Below are 16,169 nucleotides of genomic sequence, written 5' to 3'. Positions count from 1 at the left end.
TTTATTAGCCAAGGCATAGAATGTAAGAGCAGGGAGGTTATGTTAGAACTGAATAAAACACTAGTTAGGCCACAGCTTGAATACTGCGTACAGTTCTGGTCACCATATTACAGGAAAGATGTGATTGCACTAGAGAGGGTACAGAGGAGATTTACGAGGATGTTGCCAGGACTGGAGAATTTTAGCTATGAGGAAAGATTGGATAGGCTGGGGTTGTTTTCTTTGGAACAAAGGAGGCTGAGGGGAGATTTAATTGAGGTATATAAAATTATGAGGGGCCTAGATAGAGTGGATAGGGAGGAACAATTTCCCTTAGCAGAGATGTCAATAATCAGGGGGCATAGATTTAAAGTAATTTGTCGAAGGATTACAGGGGAGCTGAGGAAAAAAATTTTCACCCAGAGGGTGGTGGGGGTCTGGAACTTACTGCCTGAAAGGCTGGTAGAGGCAGAAACCCTCATTGCATTTAAAAGGTACTTGGATGAGCACCTGAAGTGTCGTAATCTGCAGGGCTACGGACCAAGTGCTGGAAAGTGGGATTAGGCTGGGTAGCTCTGTTTCAACTGGCACAGACACGATGGGTCGAATGGCCTCCTTCTGTGCAGTAAATTTTCTATGTTTCTATTACCAATTTAGCTACACTTCAGCAAACTCTATCACTGTACTGAAAAATATAAATAGGCACTTAGCAAATTCCTTTCAAGTGTGGCTACTATATATTAACACTGTTTGTTAATACAGTATCTTTAAACCACTCAGTATAAAATAAACCATTTTTGTACAAAGCGTGGTATAAACAGACACACGACTTGGGAATCCGTGATTTATTGCAGCATAAACCACATGGAACTTGGAAACTCCAAACCACTTTGTGGCACCTAACTGGTAGTTTTTGTGGGGTACGGATTTCAGTAAAATCAGCAATACTTAAAAAGTATGTGCTATATGAAGGTGTCAGTAATTGTAAAATTATGCCTCTTGTTAATATTATAATAATTTTAAGGGTTAATTCCGTAATCCCATGCTCCCAGCAGGCAGCTGTGGTCAGAGGGAGCATTGGGTAGGAAAGATGACATTTCAGTGTTGTCCCAACCCTAATCCTAATCCTAACCCCAATCGCAACCCACGTTCCCTTTGGATGCAGCTTACCCGCTGAGTGCACGGAAAGACAGAATTATCCCAGTAGCTTTCAAAGTACAGCTCACCTTCTCAATCCCAAGTTCTTTGATGGCAGCAGTAACAATGTCACCAATGACGTCACTATATTTGTGCAGTTGCATAGCAAACATATTCTCCAGTGTAAACGTTTCAGTGCGCATCTCAAACTCTGTGCCTGTTCTTGCCATTAGTTCTCTCCAGTGCCTATAAAATAAATTATATTCGTGAGAGTCTGCACAACTGCTTGGTGCAGTACTCGAGTTACAGTGGACTACTCGAACTACAGTGCAATACTCGAGGTACAGTGCAATACCCGAGATACAGTGGCATACCCAAGATACAGTGGAATACCTGAGATACAGTGGAATACCTGAGATACAGTGGAATATGCAAGATACTGTGCAATACTCAAGATGCAGATTTTCAGACTGGAGGGGAGTGTACAGTGGTGTTCCCCAGGGGTCAAAACTAGGACCACTGCTTTTCTTGATACATATTGAAAACTTGGACTTGGGTGTACAGGGCACAATTTCCAAATTTGCAGACGACACAAAACTTGGAAGTGTAGTGAACAATGAGGAGGATAGTGATAGACTTCAAGAGGACATAGACAGGCTGGTGGAATAGACGGACACATGGCAGATGAAATTCAACGCAGAGAAGTGCGAAGTGATACATTTTGGTAGGAAGAACGAGGAAAGGCAATATAAACTAAAGGATACAATTCTAAAAGGGGTGCAGGAACAGAGAGACCTGGGGGTATATGTGCACAAATCGTTGAAGGTGGCAGAGCAGGTTGAGAAAGCGGTTAAAAAAGCATACGGGATCCTGGGTTTATAAACAGAGGCATAGAGTACAAAAGCAAGGAAGTTATGACTGGTTCGGCCACAACTGGAGTATTGTGTCCAATTCTAGGCACCGCACTTTAGGAAAGATGTGAAGGCCTTAGAGAGGGTGCAGAAGAGATTTACTAGAATGGTTCCAAGGATGAAGGACTTCAGTGGATAGACTGGAGAAGCTGGGGTTGTTCTCCTTAGAGCAGAAAAGGTTGCGAGGAGATTTGATAGAGGTATTCAAAATCATGAAGGGTCTAGACAGAGTAGATAGAGAGAAACTGTTCCCATTGGCGGAAGGGTCAAGAACCAGAGGACATTGATTTAAGATGATTGGCGAAAGATCCAAAGGCGACATGAGGAAAAACTTTTTTTTACACAGTGAGTGGTGAGGATCTGGACTGCACCGCCCGAGGGGGTGGTGGAGGCAGATTCAATTGTGGCCTTGAAGGGAAAAAATATGCAGGGCTACGGGGAGTGGGACTAGCTGGATTGCTCTTGCAGAGAACCAGCACGGACTCGATGGGCTGAATGGCCTCCTCCTGTGCTGTAACCGTTCTATGATACTATGATTCTACACTGCAATACCTGAGATACAGTGGTATACTTGAGATACAGTGCAGTGCTCGAGCTACAGTGCAATGCCCGAGCTACAGAGCTGTGCCCGAGATACAGTGCTGTGCCCGAGATACAGTGCAGTGCTCGAGATACAGTGTAGTGCCCGAGATACAGTGCAGTGCCCAAGATACAGTGCAGTGCCCAAGATACAGTGCAGTGCCCGAGATACAGTGCAGTGCCCGAGATACAATGCAGTGCTCGAGATACAGTGGAATACTTATCAATGTTTATATTTTCAACAAAGCATTCTGAACTGGAAAGGCTAATGAAACTAACCTCACTCTTAATGCCTCATTTTTCAAGTCCAATAATAAAGGAATGGACTCCTTAAATTCTTTCATCTGAGATTCCAGATAGAAACCGACTGAGAGGGTGCGGACTTCTTTGGGTAGCTTTCTGAAAGTCTTCAAAAACCCATCAATTCCTTCTTGAAGCTGCTGTACATTTAGATCCACCCATAAAGTCTCAGACCATTCCTCTTTGGCAATCTAGAAAAATGACAACAGGTCCTGATTTATAAGGACTTTATTACACAGGTAACCTATCCAGAAAAAAAAAACATTGGTACAAAGAAAAATTTACACTGCTACCTCCAACCCTGTTGTGCTACTCCAGCCCTCACCAGGGCTTAGAGGTTTCAAGAAAAAGTTATTTTAGTTGGACTGTTAATTGATGTCAAATATGTGTTAAATATTATTTTTTGAAAAAAAATCTATAACTGAATTGCAATAATAAATTTGCAGTCATACAAAAAATACAAGCAGCAGCAAGGGCAGGGACAACAACAACTTGCATTTATATAGCGCCTTTACTGTAATAAAACATCCCAAGGCGCTTCACAGGAGTGATTATCAAACAAAACTTGACACCGAGTCACATAAAGAGATATTAGAACAGGTGACCAAAAGCTTGGTCACAGAGGTAGGTTTTAAGGAGAGTCTTAAGGAAGGAGAGAGAGGTAGAGAGGCGGAGAGGTTTAGGGAGGGAATTCCAGAGCTTAGGGTCCAGGCAGCTGAAGGCACGGCCGCCAATGGTGTAGCGATGAAATTCGGGGATACGCAAGAGGCCAGAATTGGAGAAGCGCAGAGATCTTGGAGGGCTGCAGGACTGGAGGAGATTACAGAGATAGGGAACGGCAAGGCCAAAGTGGGATTTGAACACAAGGATGAGAATTTTAAATTCGAGGCGTTGCTGGACTAGGAGCCAATGTAGGTTAGCGAGCAAAGGGCGATGGGTGAACGGGACTCGGTACGAGTTAGGATACGGGCAGCAGAGGTTTGGATGAGCTCAAGGTTATGGAGGGTGGAAGATGGGAGGCCGACCAGCAGAACATTGGAATAGTCAAGTCTGGAGGAAACAAAAGCATGGATGAGGGTTTCAGCAGCAGATGGGCTGAGGCAGAGACGGGAACGGGCAATGTTAGGGAAGTGGAAGTAGATTGGTAATTGAGAGAACATTTGGGCCAGAAGCTCAACTCAGGGTCAAATCGGATGCCGAGGTCGTGAACAGTCTGGTTCAGCCTCAGAAAATTGCCAAGGAGGAGGATGGAGTCAGTGGTCAGGGGGCGGAATTTGTGGTGGGGGTCGGAAACAATAGCTTTGATCTTTCCAATATTTAATTGGAGGAAATTTCTGCTCATCCAATACCGCATATTTGACAAGCAGTGTGACAAATCAGAGGCAGTGGGGGGGTCGAGAGAGGTGGTGGTGAATTAGGTCCTGGGATGTCTGTCATGACATAGAAAAACATTAGAATAAACATCATAACAAGGAGGGGGGGGTTTAAGAACCCAACACCTAAATTAATCTGCTGGGGTCAAGTGCGACTGCATATATTTCTTGTCTGCTTGGCCTGATGCTAACTGTGTTCCAGAGGGGGATGTAATGGCATGCCACTTTCAATGCTACTCCTGATCCAGTTGTCAGGAGGTGCATGAAAGTGGCCCAGTGATAAATCTCCCCTGACTTCATCCGCAACTACTTAATCTCTCCACAGCACTGTGGATCAACTATTTAGCAGATTCGCTGACCAGAGTCAGGAACCAATGTGATGCCACCCACTAAAACTTCACAGTGAATATTTTTTTAAATTGCTATATTCCGAGATAATATTTGTTGGGGGGGGGGGGGGGGGGAGTACACAGACAGGCAGCACCATACTACACTCAAGGAACAACTGCTTGAAACTCCAGGGGTTTCATGCACAACAGATTGTCCCAATCAGCGAGCCTTATACAATAGCTGCACACTCCACAGTTCTTCAGATAAAGCAGATACTTTAAATACAATCTGAATACATTCAATAGGCTGTATAAACATACCCGCTGTGCCTTGTAAATGTCATATATCTGTCGCAAGCCTTTTAGTTCCTTCTGAAGTGCCATTAGCTCAGGGTGCATTGTAATCGATAGATCAAAAAGCTTTTCAGCGTTTGCCAGTTCTTGACGATTTTTCTCAAACTCATCCACCTCATTTTCAAATCTGCCCAAGATCTCAAGCCCTACAATAAACAATGAAGAACAAAAACAAAAATCAGAGTCATATTTACAGCTTTTCTACTGTACAAAGGGGAAGCTAGATAAACATATGAGGGAGAAAGGAATAGAAGGTTATGCTGATAGGTTGAGGTGGTGAGGTGGTCCTCATTACAGCCTTGGTCCAAACATGGACAAAAGAGCTGAATTCCAGAGGTGAGGTGAGAGTGACTGCCCTTGATATCAAGGCAGCATTTGACCGAGTGTGGCACCAAGAAGCCCGAGTAAAATTGAAGTCAATGGGAATCGGGGGAAACTCTCCAGTGGCTGGGGTCATACCTAGCACAAAGGAAGATAGTAGTGGTTGTTGGAGGTCAATCATCTCAACCCCAGGACATTGCTGCAGGAGTTCCTCAGGGCAGTGTCCTTGGACCAGCCATCTTCAGCTGCTTCATCAAAGACCTTCCTTCCATCATAAGGTCAGAAATGGGGATGTTCGCTGATGGTTGCACAGTGTTCAGTTCCATTCAAAACCCCTCAGATAATGAAGCAGTCCGAGCCCGCATGCAGCAAGACCTGGACAACATCCAGGCTTGGGCTGATAAGTGGCAACTAACATTCGTGCCAGACAAGTGCCAGGCAATGACCATCTCCGACAAGAGACAGTCTAACCACCTCCCTTTGACATTCAATGGCATTACCATCGCCGAATCCACCACCGTCAACATCCTGCGGGTCACCATTGACCAGAAACTCAACTGGACCAGCCATATAAATACTGCGGCTACAAGAGCAGGTCAGAGGCTGGGTATTCTGTGGCGAGTGACTCACCTCCTGACTCCCCAAAGCCTTTCCACCATCTACAAGGCACAAGTCAGGAGTGTGATGGAATACTCTCCACTAGCCTGGATGAGTGCTGCTCCAATAACACTCAAGAAGCTCGACACCATCCAGTACAAAGCAGCCCGCTTGATTGGCACCCCATTCACCACCCTAGACGTTCACTCCCTTCACCACCGGCGCACTGTGGTTGCAGTGTGTACCATCCACAGGATGCACTGCAGCAACTCGCCAAGACTTCTTCAACAGCACTTCCCAAACCTGCGACCTCTACCACCTAGAAGGACAAGAGCAGCAGGCACATGGGAACAACACCACCTGCACGTTCCCCTCCAAGTCACACACCATCCTGACTTGGAAATATATCGCCGTTCCTTCAACGTCACTGGGTCAAAATCCTGGACTCCCTTCCTAACAGCACTGTGGGAGAACCTTCACTGCACGGACTGCAGTGGTTCAAGAAGGCGGCTCACCACCACCTTCTCATGGGCAATTAGGGATGGGCAATAAATGCCAGCCTCGCCAGCGACGCCCACATCCCACGAACGAATTTTTAAAAAATGAAGTAGGAGGGACGAGGCTCCTGTGGAGCTAAACAGCAGCATAGACCAGTTGGGCTGAATGACCTATTTCTGTGCTGAAAATCCAAGTAAAGAAACTGAACTGAACTCAATTATGGGGTCCATGTTCAAAGGTTTTGTGATATCAGAAGGATAAACACGCTCACTATCAGCCTTGTAGCATCCTTCCACTCGAGGCCTGTCTTTACCCAGGAGGTCAGGAGGTCAGGAGGTAATAAATGAGCATGCATCACTTCATGACTTGCAGATTCAGAAAATCCTGCCATTTTCATACCTCCCTCTGGCAGCCTAAGTTACAGACAATCCCTGCTCACAGCACTTTTTTTTTATTCGTTCATGGGATGTGGGCGTCGCTGGCGAGGCCGGCATTTATTGCCCATCCCTAATTGCCCTTGCCACGTGTCCTGAGGGTTTGGTCACATGAACTGGATATTGAGTTCCAACTGATTCCCTGGTGTCATCCATGACATTTGTGTTTTGCTTTCATATTAAGATTCAGACATGAGACTGCCTGAAATTCACCGTCAGTGAACTTTTTGAAACTAACAAGCTTGTGAAAATTCCCAAGTTAGTCACAAAGTTGGTACATTAAGACTTTTGGAAAATTAGTTGTGTAATATGTGTTGTCAAATTTGAAATGTACTAAATTGCTAGATGTTAGTATTTCAATTTTTAAGAAGCTATGAAGAAAATGTATTCACAATCTTGGGTGTACTAAATTTTTCCTTAAATTTAGTCTGCATTTCCTACAAAGCTTTCCTTTCACAGGTGGCAGATATCAAATTGTTACTGCAGGGAGTAATACAACATGAAATTGTAAGAATGTTTAAATGACCCTTAAAATTTTTTGGTTTACGTATGAAAGAAAGATTCATTGTTCGCCTGCACAGTTTTTCTAACCTGTATCCAGGTCGTCCCCCACAGAACCTGGGCCTTCCAGGCGGAATCTTGCTGCAAAAACAGCAAGATTTTCTGCAAACTCTTCAGTCTCTTGTTTGGTGGTCTGAAAGCCAACAATGAGAAATATTTTATATATTCTTACTTGATCAAGATAACACTAAGGCTCACTAAGTATAGAATTAACACCAGGGAATAAACAAAAGTATATCCCAACTGGCATGTCTGAAAGCACAATGAAATCTGAAATAACTGCATTCATTGTTGCTGGACCAACATCCTGGAATTCCAGGGCTCACACCACTGTGGGAGCATTGACACCACAAGGATTCAGTGGTTCACAGAGAAGGCCCATCACTGCCTTCTCAGGGCAACTAGAGATGGGCAATAAATACCAGCCTTGCCAGTGACACCCACATCCCAAGAACAAATAATAAATAAAACACCTGTTCAACATCAATGAGGGGACATGTGGAACAGAGCAGGCACATGGGATTAGGACTACTGCTCATGTGGCAGTTACACACCAACACGGACTGGTGGGGCTGAATGGCCTGTTTCTGTGTTATAATTTCTATTTAATTCATCTCACTAAGGGAGCATTTGGTAGGAGCAGTAGATTGGGAACTAGAGTAAGTAAATTTGCTGGGAAAAGTTGAATCATGGTGTTAAGCAGTAGTTGTAGAAAGGGAGAAGGGATTTTGTTGGCACTATTTGGTGAATGTTGCTGATGAAAGTAAAGACAGCTTGATCACAGAGTATAGAGCTCATTTCGTGTATGCACAACTTTTGGGAGTTGGATGATGGTAGGGGCAGTGACTTATGAAGGAACTTGGCAAAAGTCTTGGAAAGTGAGGGATTTTAAGAGGGTGGATGGGGTTGGGTTGGCAACTCTGGTTGGACGTATTCCTGGAGGTTTCATCACACCTTCCATCTCCAACCACAGTCAAACTGCCTGTTTCACAGCTCCAATATCTTTTTAACTAATAAACAAAAGTGTTCAAAGAAAATGAAAAAAATACAACTTTTTTTAATGTCGCTATGACTTTTCTCCCAAGTTGCTCACAGCAGTGTCCTGGAGATTAATGAAGTACTTTTCAAGCACTTTGGGATGTCCTGAGGATATGCAAGTGGCTATAGAGATGCAAGTCCTTTCTTTATAAGTTCTAAATTTGTTTCCACAAATGTTTTAATAACTGGTTTGTAACAAGAAAATCATCAGGATATATTGGCACTTTATACACCAGTTCAACATCAACAACTACTTGCATTTATATAGCGCCTTTAACATCGTAAAACGACCCAAGGTGCTTCACAGGAGCATTATCAAACAATATTTGACTCTGAGCCACATAAGAAGGTATTAGGACAGGTGATCAAAAGCTTGGTTAAAGAAGAAGGTTTTAAGAAGCGTCTTAAAGGAGGAGAGAGAGGTGAAGAGGCGGAGAGGTTTAGGGAGGGAATTCCAGAGCTTAGAGCCTAGGCAGCTGAAGGCACGGCCGCCAATGATGCAGCGCTTAAAATCGTGGATGGGCAAGAGGCCAGAATTGGAGGAGCAGAGATCTCGGAGGGTTGTAAGGCTGGAGAAGGTTACGGAGATAGGGAGGGGCGAGGCCATGGAGGGAACTGAAAACAAGGATGAGAATTTAAAATCGAGGCATTCCCAGACCGGGAGCCCACGTAGGTCAGCGAGCACAGGGGTGATGGATGAATGGGACTTGGTGCGAGTTAGGATACAGGCAGCAGAGTTTTGGATGAGCTCAAGTTTACGCATGGTGGAAGATGGGAGACCGACCAGGAAAGCATTGGAATAGTTGAGTCTAAAGGTAACAAAGGCATGGATAACAAAGTACAGGGAATGAATGAACAGTGATATCTATTACCTTTGTGAACTTCTTCTTTACAGTGCCCAGACTACGGTCAATCTTACGTGACTCATCAAAGAGATTATCCCAGACCATCTTAATATTCTGTTGCAACAGTTTCTCGTCTTCTGTAGTCTGATGAGAAAAAAAAAATTAAGAAACGTGTGCGTCATTAAAAAAATGATCTGCTGAGAGTGTCAAAGATAGTATCATAGTATGGTACAACAAAGAGGGAGGGCATTCAGCCCATCGTGCCTGTGCCGGCTCTTTGAAAAAGTTATTAAATGTTAGTCCCACTCCCCTGTTCCTTCCCCATAGCCCTGTAATTTTTTCCCTTCAAGTATTTAGTCAATTCTCTTTTGAAAGTTACTATTGAATCTACTTCCACCTCCCTTTCAGGCAGCGCATTCCGGATCATAACAACTCACCCTGTAAAAAAATGTTTCCTCTTGTCGCCTTTGATTCTTTTGCCAATCATCTTAAATCTGTGTCCTCTGGTTACCAAGCTGTCTGTCACTGGAAACAGTTTTCCTTACTTACTCTATCAAAACCGTTAATGATTTTGAACCCCTCTATCGAATTTCCTCTTAACCTTCTCTGCTCTAAGGAGAACAAGCCCAGCTTCTCCAGCCTATCCACATAACTGAAGTCCCTCATCCCTGGTACCATTCTTGTGAATTTCTTCTGCACCGTCTCCAAGGCCTTGACATCCTTCCTAAAGTGCGGTGCCCAGAATTGAACACAATACTCCAGCTGTGGCCTAACCAGTGTTTTATAAAGGTTTAGCATAACTTCCTTACTTTTGTACTCTATGCCTCTATTTATAAAGCCAAGGATCCTGTATGCTTTTTTGATGGCCTTCTCAATTTGTCCTGCCACCTTCAAAGCTTTGTGTACATACACCCCCAGTCTCTCTGTTCCTGCATTCTTCTTTAGTTGATATTGCTTCTCCTTGTTCTTCCTATCAAAATGTATCACTTCACACTTCTCTGCGTTAAATTTCATCTGCCCATTTCACCATTCTGTCTATGTGATCCTGAAGTCTGTTACTATCCTCCACACTGTTTACTACATTATGTCATCTGCAAACTTTGAAATTATACCCTGTATGCCCAAGACCAGGCCATTAATATATATCAAAAAGTGTTACAGAAACAATTCAAACATGGACAGAAAAAATTTAATGGACATAATAGCATGAGAAAACGCTCTGATAATAAAAAACATTGACGTTAGCATTCCTCACAATAAATCAGATGGCATGCTGCTTTGAAATGACACCAGCATTGTACCATGTCCTGTACATCATATCAACATAGTGTGTGGGCAGGGCAATAGAGCAGGTGGAGAAAGAAAGAGCTCTGGGCATTCGAGTGCATAGATCTTTAAAGATTCATGAATAATGCCGTGAAATATAGCTAAAGCGAATAGAGTGCTGGGGTGCATTTATAGGACAATTGACTATAAGACTAAATATACTATTTTGTCCTCGCACAAGACCTTGGAATACTGTGCCCAGTTTTAGTTGTCTCGCATGGTGGGTGATATTGAGGCTTTGGAAAGGGTGCAGAGGAGGGCGACTAAACTAGTTCCCAGTTTGAAACATCTTAGTTATCAAGATAGGCTAAAAGAGCTGGGATTCTACACTTTAGAGAAGTGTAGACTTAGGGCTGATCTGATCAAGATTTATAAGATGATGAAGGGAATAGATTGTGTTCCAGTTTACAGTTTGCTCCAATTAAATAGGTTAGGGAGCGCCAGGGATCACAATTTTAAGTTGTAATAGGCCAGATCGAGGTTCAATGCCAGGACGTGATTCTTTTCCCAGAGAATAGTGGGCCGCTTGGACAGGCTGCCAGTTCGTACAGTGGACACCGATTCGCTGAATTACTTCAAGCGAGAGCTGGGCCTGTTTCTGGCTGGGGCAGAGATCACCTCGCACAAAGGGTAGGTAATGTATAGAATTATCAGGGTCAGGGTGGTCTCCTGGGCTAGTTTCGATCGCATTGGGGGGGGGGTTAGAGAGGAATTTCCCAGATTTTTTTCCCCCCTAATTGGCCTGGGTTTTCGCCTCTCCCAGGAGATCACGTGGTTTTGAGTGGGGTGGGGAGTGCATATATTGTGATGCACAAGGCATCGCAGTTGTGTGGGACAGGCTGGATGGACCAGAGGGTGTTTTCCTGTCCGTCTTTGTTCGTGTTCTGCTGCTATGGTGCTGTTGTGTTTCAACTGGCCTGTAAATAGAGACTTCCGGAGGTTAATTGTTGTTGGTGCCTGTAAATAGTGACATCCTGAGGTTAATCGCTGTTGGTGCCTGTAAATAGTGACATCCTGAGGTTAATCGCTGTTGGTGCCTGTAAATAGTGACATCCTGAGGTTAATCGCTGTTGGTGCCTGTAAATAGTGACATCCTGGGGTTAATCGCTTTTGGTGCCTGTAAATAGTGACATCCTGAGGTTAATCGCTTTTGGTGCCTGTAAATAGTGACATCCTGAGGTTAATCGCTTTTGGTGCCTGTAAATAGTGACATCCTGAGGTTAATCGCTTTTGGTGCCTGTAAATAGTGACATCCTGGGGTTAATTGCTGGTGGTGCCTGTAAATAGTGACATCCTGAGGTTAATCGCTTTTGGTGCCTGTAAATAGTGACATCCTGAGGTTAATCGCTTTTGGTGCCTGTAAATAGTGACATCCTGAGGCTAATCGCTGTTGGTGCCTGTAAATAGTGACATCCTGAGGTTAATTGCTGGTGGTGCCTGTAAATAGTGACATCCTGAGGTTAATCGCTGTTGGTGCCTGTAAATAGTGACATCCTGAGGTTAATCGCTGTTGGTGCCTGTAAATAGTGACATCCTGAGGTTAATCGCTGTTGGTGCCTGTAAATAGTGACATCCTGAGGTTAATCGCTGGTGGTGCCTGTAAATAGTGACATCCTGAGGCTAATCGCTGTTGGTGCCTGTAAATAGTGACATCCTGAGGTTAATCGCTGTTGGTGCCTGTAAATAGTGACATCCTGGGGTTAATCGCTGTTGGTGCCTGTAAATAGTGACATCCTGAGGTTAATCGCTGTTGGAGCCTGTAAATAGTGACATCCTGAGGTTAATCGCTGTTGGTGCCTGTAAATAGTGACATCCTAAGGTTAATCGCTGTTGGTGCCTGTAAATAGTGACATCCTGAGGTTAATCGCTGTTGGTGCCTGTAAATAGTGACATCCTGAGGTTAATCGCTGTTGGTGCCTGTAAATAGTGACATCCGGGGGTTAATTGTTGTTGGTGCCTGTAAATAGTGACATCCTGAGGCTAATCGCTGTTGGTGCCTGTAAATAGTGACATCCTGAGGTTAATTGCTGGTGGTGCCTGTAAATAGTGACATCCTGAGGTTAATCGCTGTTGGTGCCTGTAAATAGTGACATCCTGAGGTTAATCGCTGTTGGTGCCTGTAAATAGTGACATCCTGAAGTTAATCGCTGTTGGTGCCTGTAAATAGTGACATCCTGAGGTTAATCGCTGATGGTGCCTGTAAATAGTGACATCCTGAGGTTAATCGCTGATGGTGCCTGTAAATAGTGACATCCGTAGGTTAATCGCTGTTGGTGCCTGTAAATAGTGACATCCTGAGGTTAATCGCTGTTGGTGCCTGTAAATAGTGACATCCTGAGGTTAATCGCTGATGGTGCCTGTAAATAGTGACATCCTGAGGTTAATCGCTGTTGGTGCCTGTAAATAGTGACATCCTGAGGTTAATCGCTGATGGTGCCTGTAAATAGTGACATCCTGAGGTTAATCGCTGATGGTGCCTGTAAATAGTGACATCCTGAGGTTAATCGCTGATGGTGCCTGTAAATAGTGACATCCTGAGGTTAATCGCTGATGGTGCCTGTAAATTCAAGCACCCTGTCCAAGTGGCCACTTTTCATATCTGAATTTTGAATCAGCAGATGATTCAAGCATCGGGGACAACACAGCTGAACCTGATCTTATCCTCACCAAATGTCCACACACACGTGAAACAAAAGAGAAAATGCTGGAAACACTCAACAGGTCAGGCACGGACCCTTCTTCAAAATATATGCACCGAAACGTTAAGGTGTTTAAACGTTAGGCCCTTCTCTCCACAAATGCTGTCTGACCTGCTGAGTGTTTGCAGCATTTCCTGTTTTTTGTTTCAGATTTCCAGCATCTGCATTTTTTTTTGCTTTTGCTCCACACACGTGCAACTCTCAGGAGTTGCTGAATCATCGCTGGGTCAAAATCCTGGGAACTCCCGACCTAACAGCACTGTGGGAGAACCTTCACCACACGGACTGCAGTGGTTCAAGAAGGCGGCTCACCACCACCTTCTCAAGCCTTGCCAGCGATGCCCGTATCCCTTGAATGAATTTTAAAAAATATCGATCAGGGACACCAAGGCCAATTTTCCCCGGCTGAGATCAGCTAGTTCAGCACAGGCTAGATGTCAAATCTAGGAATTCTGGTCTGTATGGCCCAGCGACCCATTTAATAAAGTCACTAAGCCATTAGTGCAGTTGTGCTCGTTATTTTTAACTTATCCGTTTTCTAATGATATAAATTCATTATTGTGGTCATAAATCAGTATTTAAAGGAAATAGGTGCATTCATTTTCCAGCAGGAAGCCTTTGCTTGTTCAGTGCGTTTAGTAAGTGAGCACATTTAAGTATTGACTTCCACTCAGACCTATAGTAGCTTCCTTTGAAACTTTCACTATGGATGCCTGCACTGTTTCCCTATTCATCCATCAGAAAAGGCTGTTACAGGTTCACAAACTGGTTTTTCTCATCTAGACATTGTGAACATCACTAATGACTTTGTTTAGTTCTTGCCCAGTCAGAGGGTTGTTCACTCACACAGGGCATTTATTCTAGACTCCGTCATCTCTCAGTTAAACATAAACAGGAAAGAACTGATGTTAGCTCTGAGGTGCACATCACACCAAATACAAATCAGAGCAGTGCTTGCAACTCACTTTCCCCAGTTGCTTTATTGATTCAAAAGGAAGCTGTTTAAAACTATTTTGATCACTCTATTTAGAGGATCTCATCCTAGAGAATGTATTCACAATGAAGATTCACTCACTTAATCATAATTTGGAGCTAGGATTTGATTTTAAAACACTATTATAGAATCCTCAAAGTTATAACTCAGGAGACCATTCGGCCTACTGTGCCTATGCCTGTGCTAGCTCCTTAACTGGCTATCTACTCTCGTCCCACTTCCCTGTATCCTTTTCTACTCTTTAGAAATAGTTCTCCAATTCTTCCTACCGAAGGGAAACATTTCGGTAGGAAGAACGAGGAGAGGTAATACAAACTAGAAAGCAAAACTGTAAAGGGGGTACAGGAACAGAGAGATCTGGGGGTATAGGCGCACAAATCGTTGAAGGTGACAGGGCAGGTTGAGAAAGCTGTTAAAAAAGCATACAGGATCCTGGGCTTTATAAATAGAGACATAGGGCTCGATTTTCGCACCCCCGAGAGGGTGCGTTGGTGGCGGGGGGGCTGCAAAAATCGGGGATTCCCAGGGCGGGTCGGGAGCCCGCCTCCAACCCGCTCACTTCCGCGTTTCCCACTGATGCGTTCATGGCAATTAAAGCCAGCGGGGTGCCACTTAAGGTATTTATTTAGGTATTTCAGGTCGTTTACAGACGTGATTAACATAATATTTTAGGAGGGGTGGGATTTTGCAAACAACTGGGACTGTTTCCGTACTGGTCCATTTGACAGGTGGGGGCGGGGAGACCCTCACTCATTGCAGGAGGCCACTCTGTCACTTGGGACAAAGTTTGGCCTCCACCACCTCCTCCTAACAACAAAATTCACAAACTTGCACACTTACCCCGGTGTCCAGACACATGTAGCAACCTTGCGGACCCCCTCAGATGTACATCTTCCGGATGGGAGCCACCGTAGCTGCAGTCATGACCTCCTCGCAGGGCGAACAGCATCACCAGCCTCGCCGGCCACGCCGTCCACCTCTGACACGTGGAGCTCCACAACACAGTGCTGTGACACATCCACCTGCACAGCAGGAGGGAGGGCAATGGCAGAGAGAGATGCGTCGCAGAAGGCACTACCCTCGTCACAGGGTCAACAGACCGAGGCTCAGCTTCCTGGACCTCTCTGAGCAGCAGTGCACACGGAGGCTCAGAGTCACTCGACATGCAGTCGTGGATATCTGCAGCCTCCTTCATGCCGAGCTGCTCCCGGCTGGCCCGAGCACCATCTTCTTACCTGTCGCTGTCAACGTCACCACTGCCCTCAACAACTTCTCCTCCGCATCCTTCCAGGGTGCCACCAGGGACATCACCGACGTCTCTCAGTCATCTGCACAAAAGAGCCCTGCAAATACACCTACACCCACTCTGCAGTGACACAATGGGTGGCATCAGTTGTGGGTCTTCATTGTGATCCTCAGGAAAGGGCATTATTGCACAAACCAGACAAGATTCGCAAAGACGTGGCAGTAGTGGTGACAATATAATATGTAATGTGAGTTGGTCAGAAATTAAATATAAGTAAAAACCGTGACAAACCCTCAAACACCCTTGTGCATCCCCTTCATGCTCACGACACGTTTGCCTTACGCTTCCTACTGCACGTATCTGATGCATGCCCTGTGGCTGCAGCACAGGTAGTGGCAGGTTGAGTGAGGCTGACCGTGAAAGAGATGCACGAGAGGGTGAGTATGAGATAGAGCCATGAGATTGTATGAGGATTGGGTTGAGTGGTAGTGGTGGGATGAGTACTGGCGAGGTGAGTAAGTGCAGGTAAGATGAGGATGAGGTTTGAGTGGGTGTGAGGAGTGATGTGACAGAGTAGTGTTGGCTGTGCAGAAGGAGATGTGGGGTGGGGGCGGTGATGTGGCAGACGGAGTGTAGGGGAATGAGTAA

General features: G+C 44.9%; 1 protein-coding gene across 2 annotated transcripts in view; it reads right to left on the bottom strand.

Annotated features, from left to right (window-relative positions):
- dnah10 (dynein axonemal heavy chain 10) overlaps window positions 1-16,169 on the bottom strand; it is a 248,394-nt gene that overhangs the window by 153,401 nt on the left and 78,824 nt on the right. For both annotated transcript variants that reach the window (XR_010967225.1, XM_068006240.1), the window contains exons 22-26: window positions 9,284-9,400; window positions 7,404-7,506; window positions 4,930-5,108; window positions 2,886-3,097; window positions 1,206-1,362 (exon numbers count right to left, since the gene is read on the bottom strand). Coding sequence is in view for 1 of the 2 variants with exons in the window: in XM_068006240.1 (XP_067862341.1) it covers window positions 1,206-1,362; window positions 2,886-3,097; window positions 4,930-5,108; window positions 7,404-7,506; window positions 9,284-9,400 (768 nt within the window). In the remaining variant the exon portion in view is untranslated. The remainder of the gene's footprint in view (window positions 1-1,205; window positions 1,363-2,885; window positions 3,098-4,929; window positions 5,109-7,403; window positions 7,507-9,283; window positions 9,401-16,169) is intronic.

The sequence above is a fragment of the Heptranchias perlo genome, chromosome 25 (assembly GCF_035084215.1).
Source record: "Heptranchias perlo isolate sHepPer1 chromosome 25, sHepPer1.hap1, whole genome shotgun sequence".
Classification (NCBI taxonomy): Eukaryota; Metazoa; Chordata; class Chondrichthyes; order Hexanchiformes; family Hexanchidae; genus Heptranchias; species Heptranchias perlo.
The sequence above is the reverse complement of the archived record's forward strand: the minus strand, read 5'-3'. Positions and strand labels throughout refer to the sequence as shown.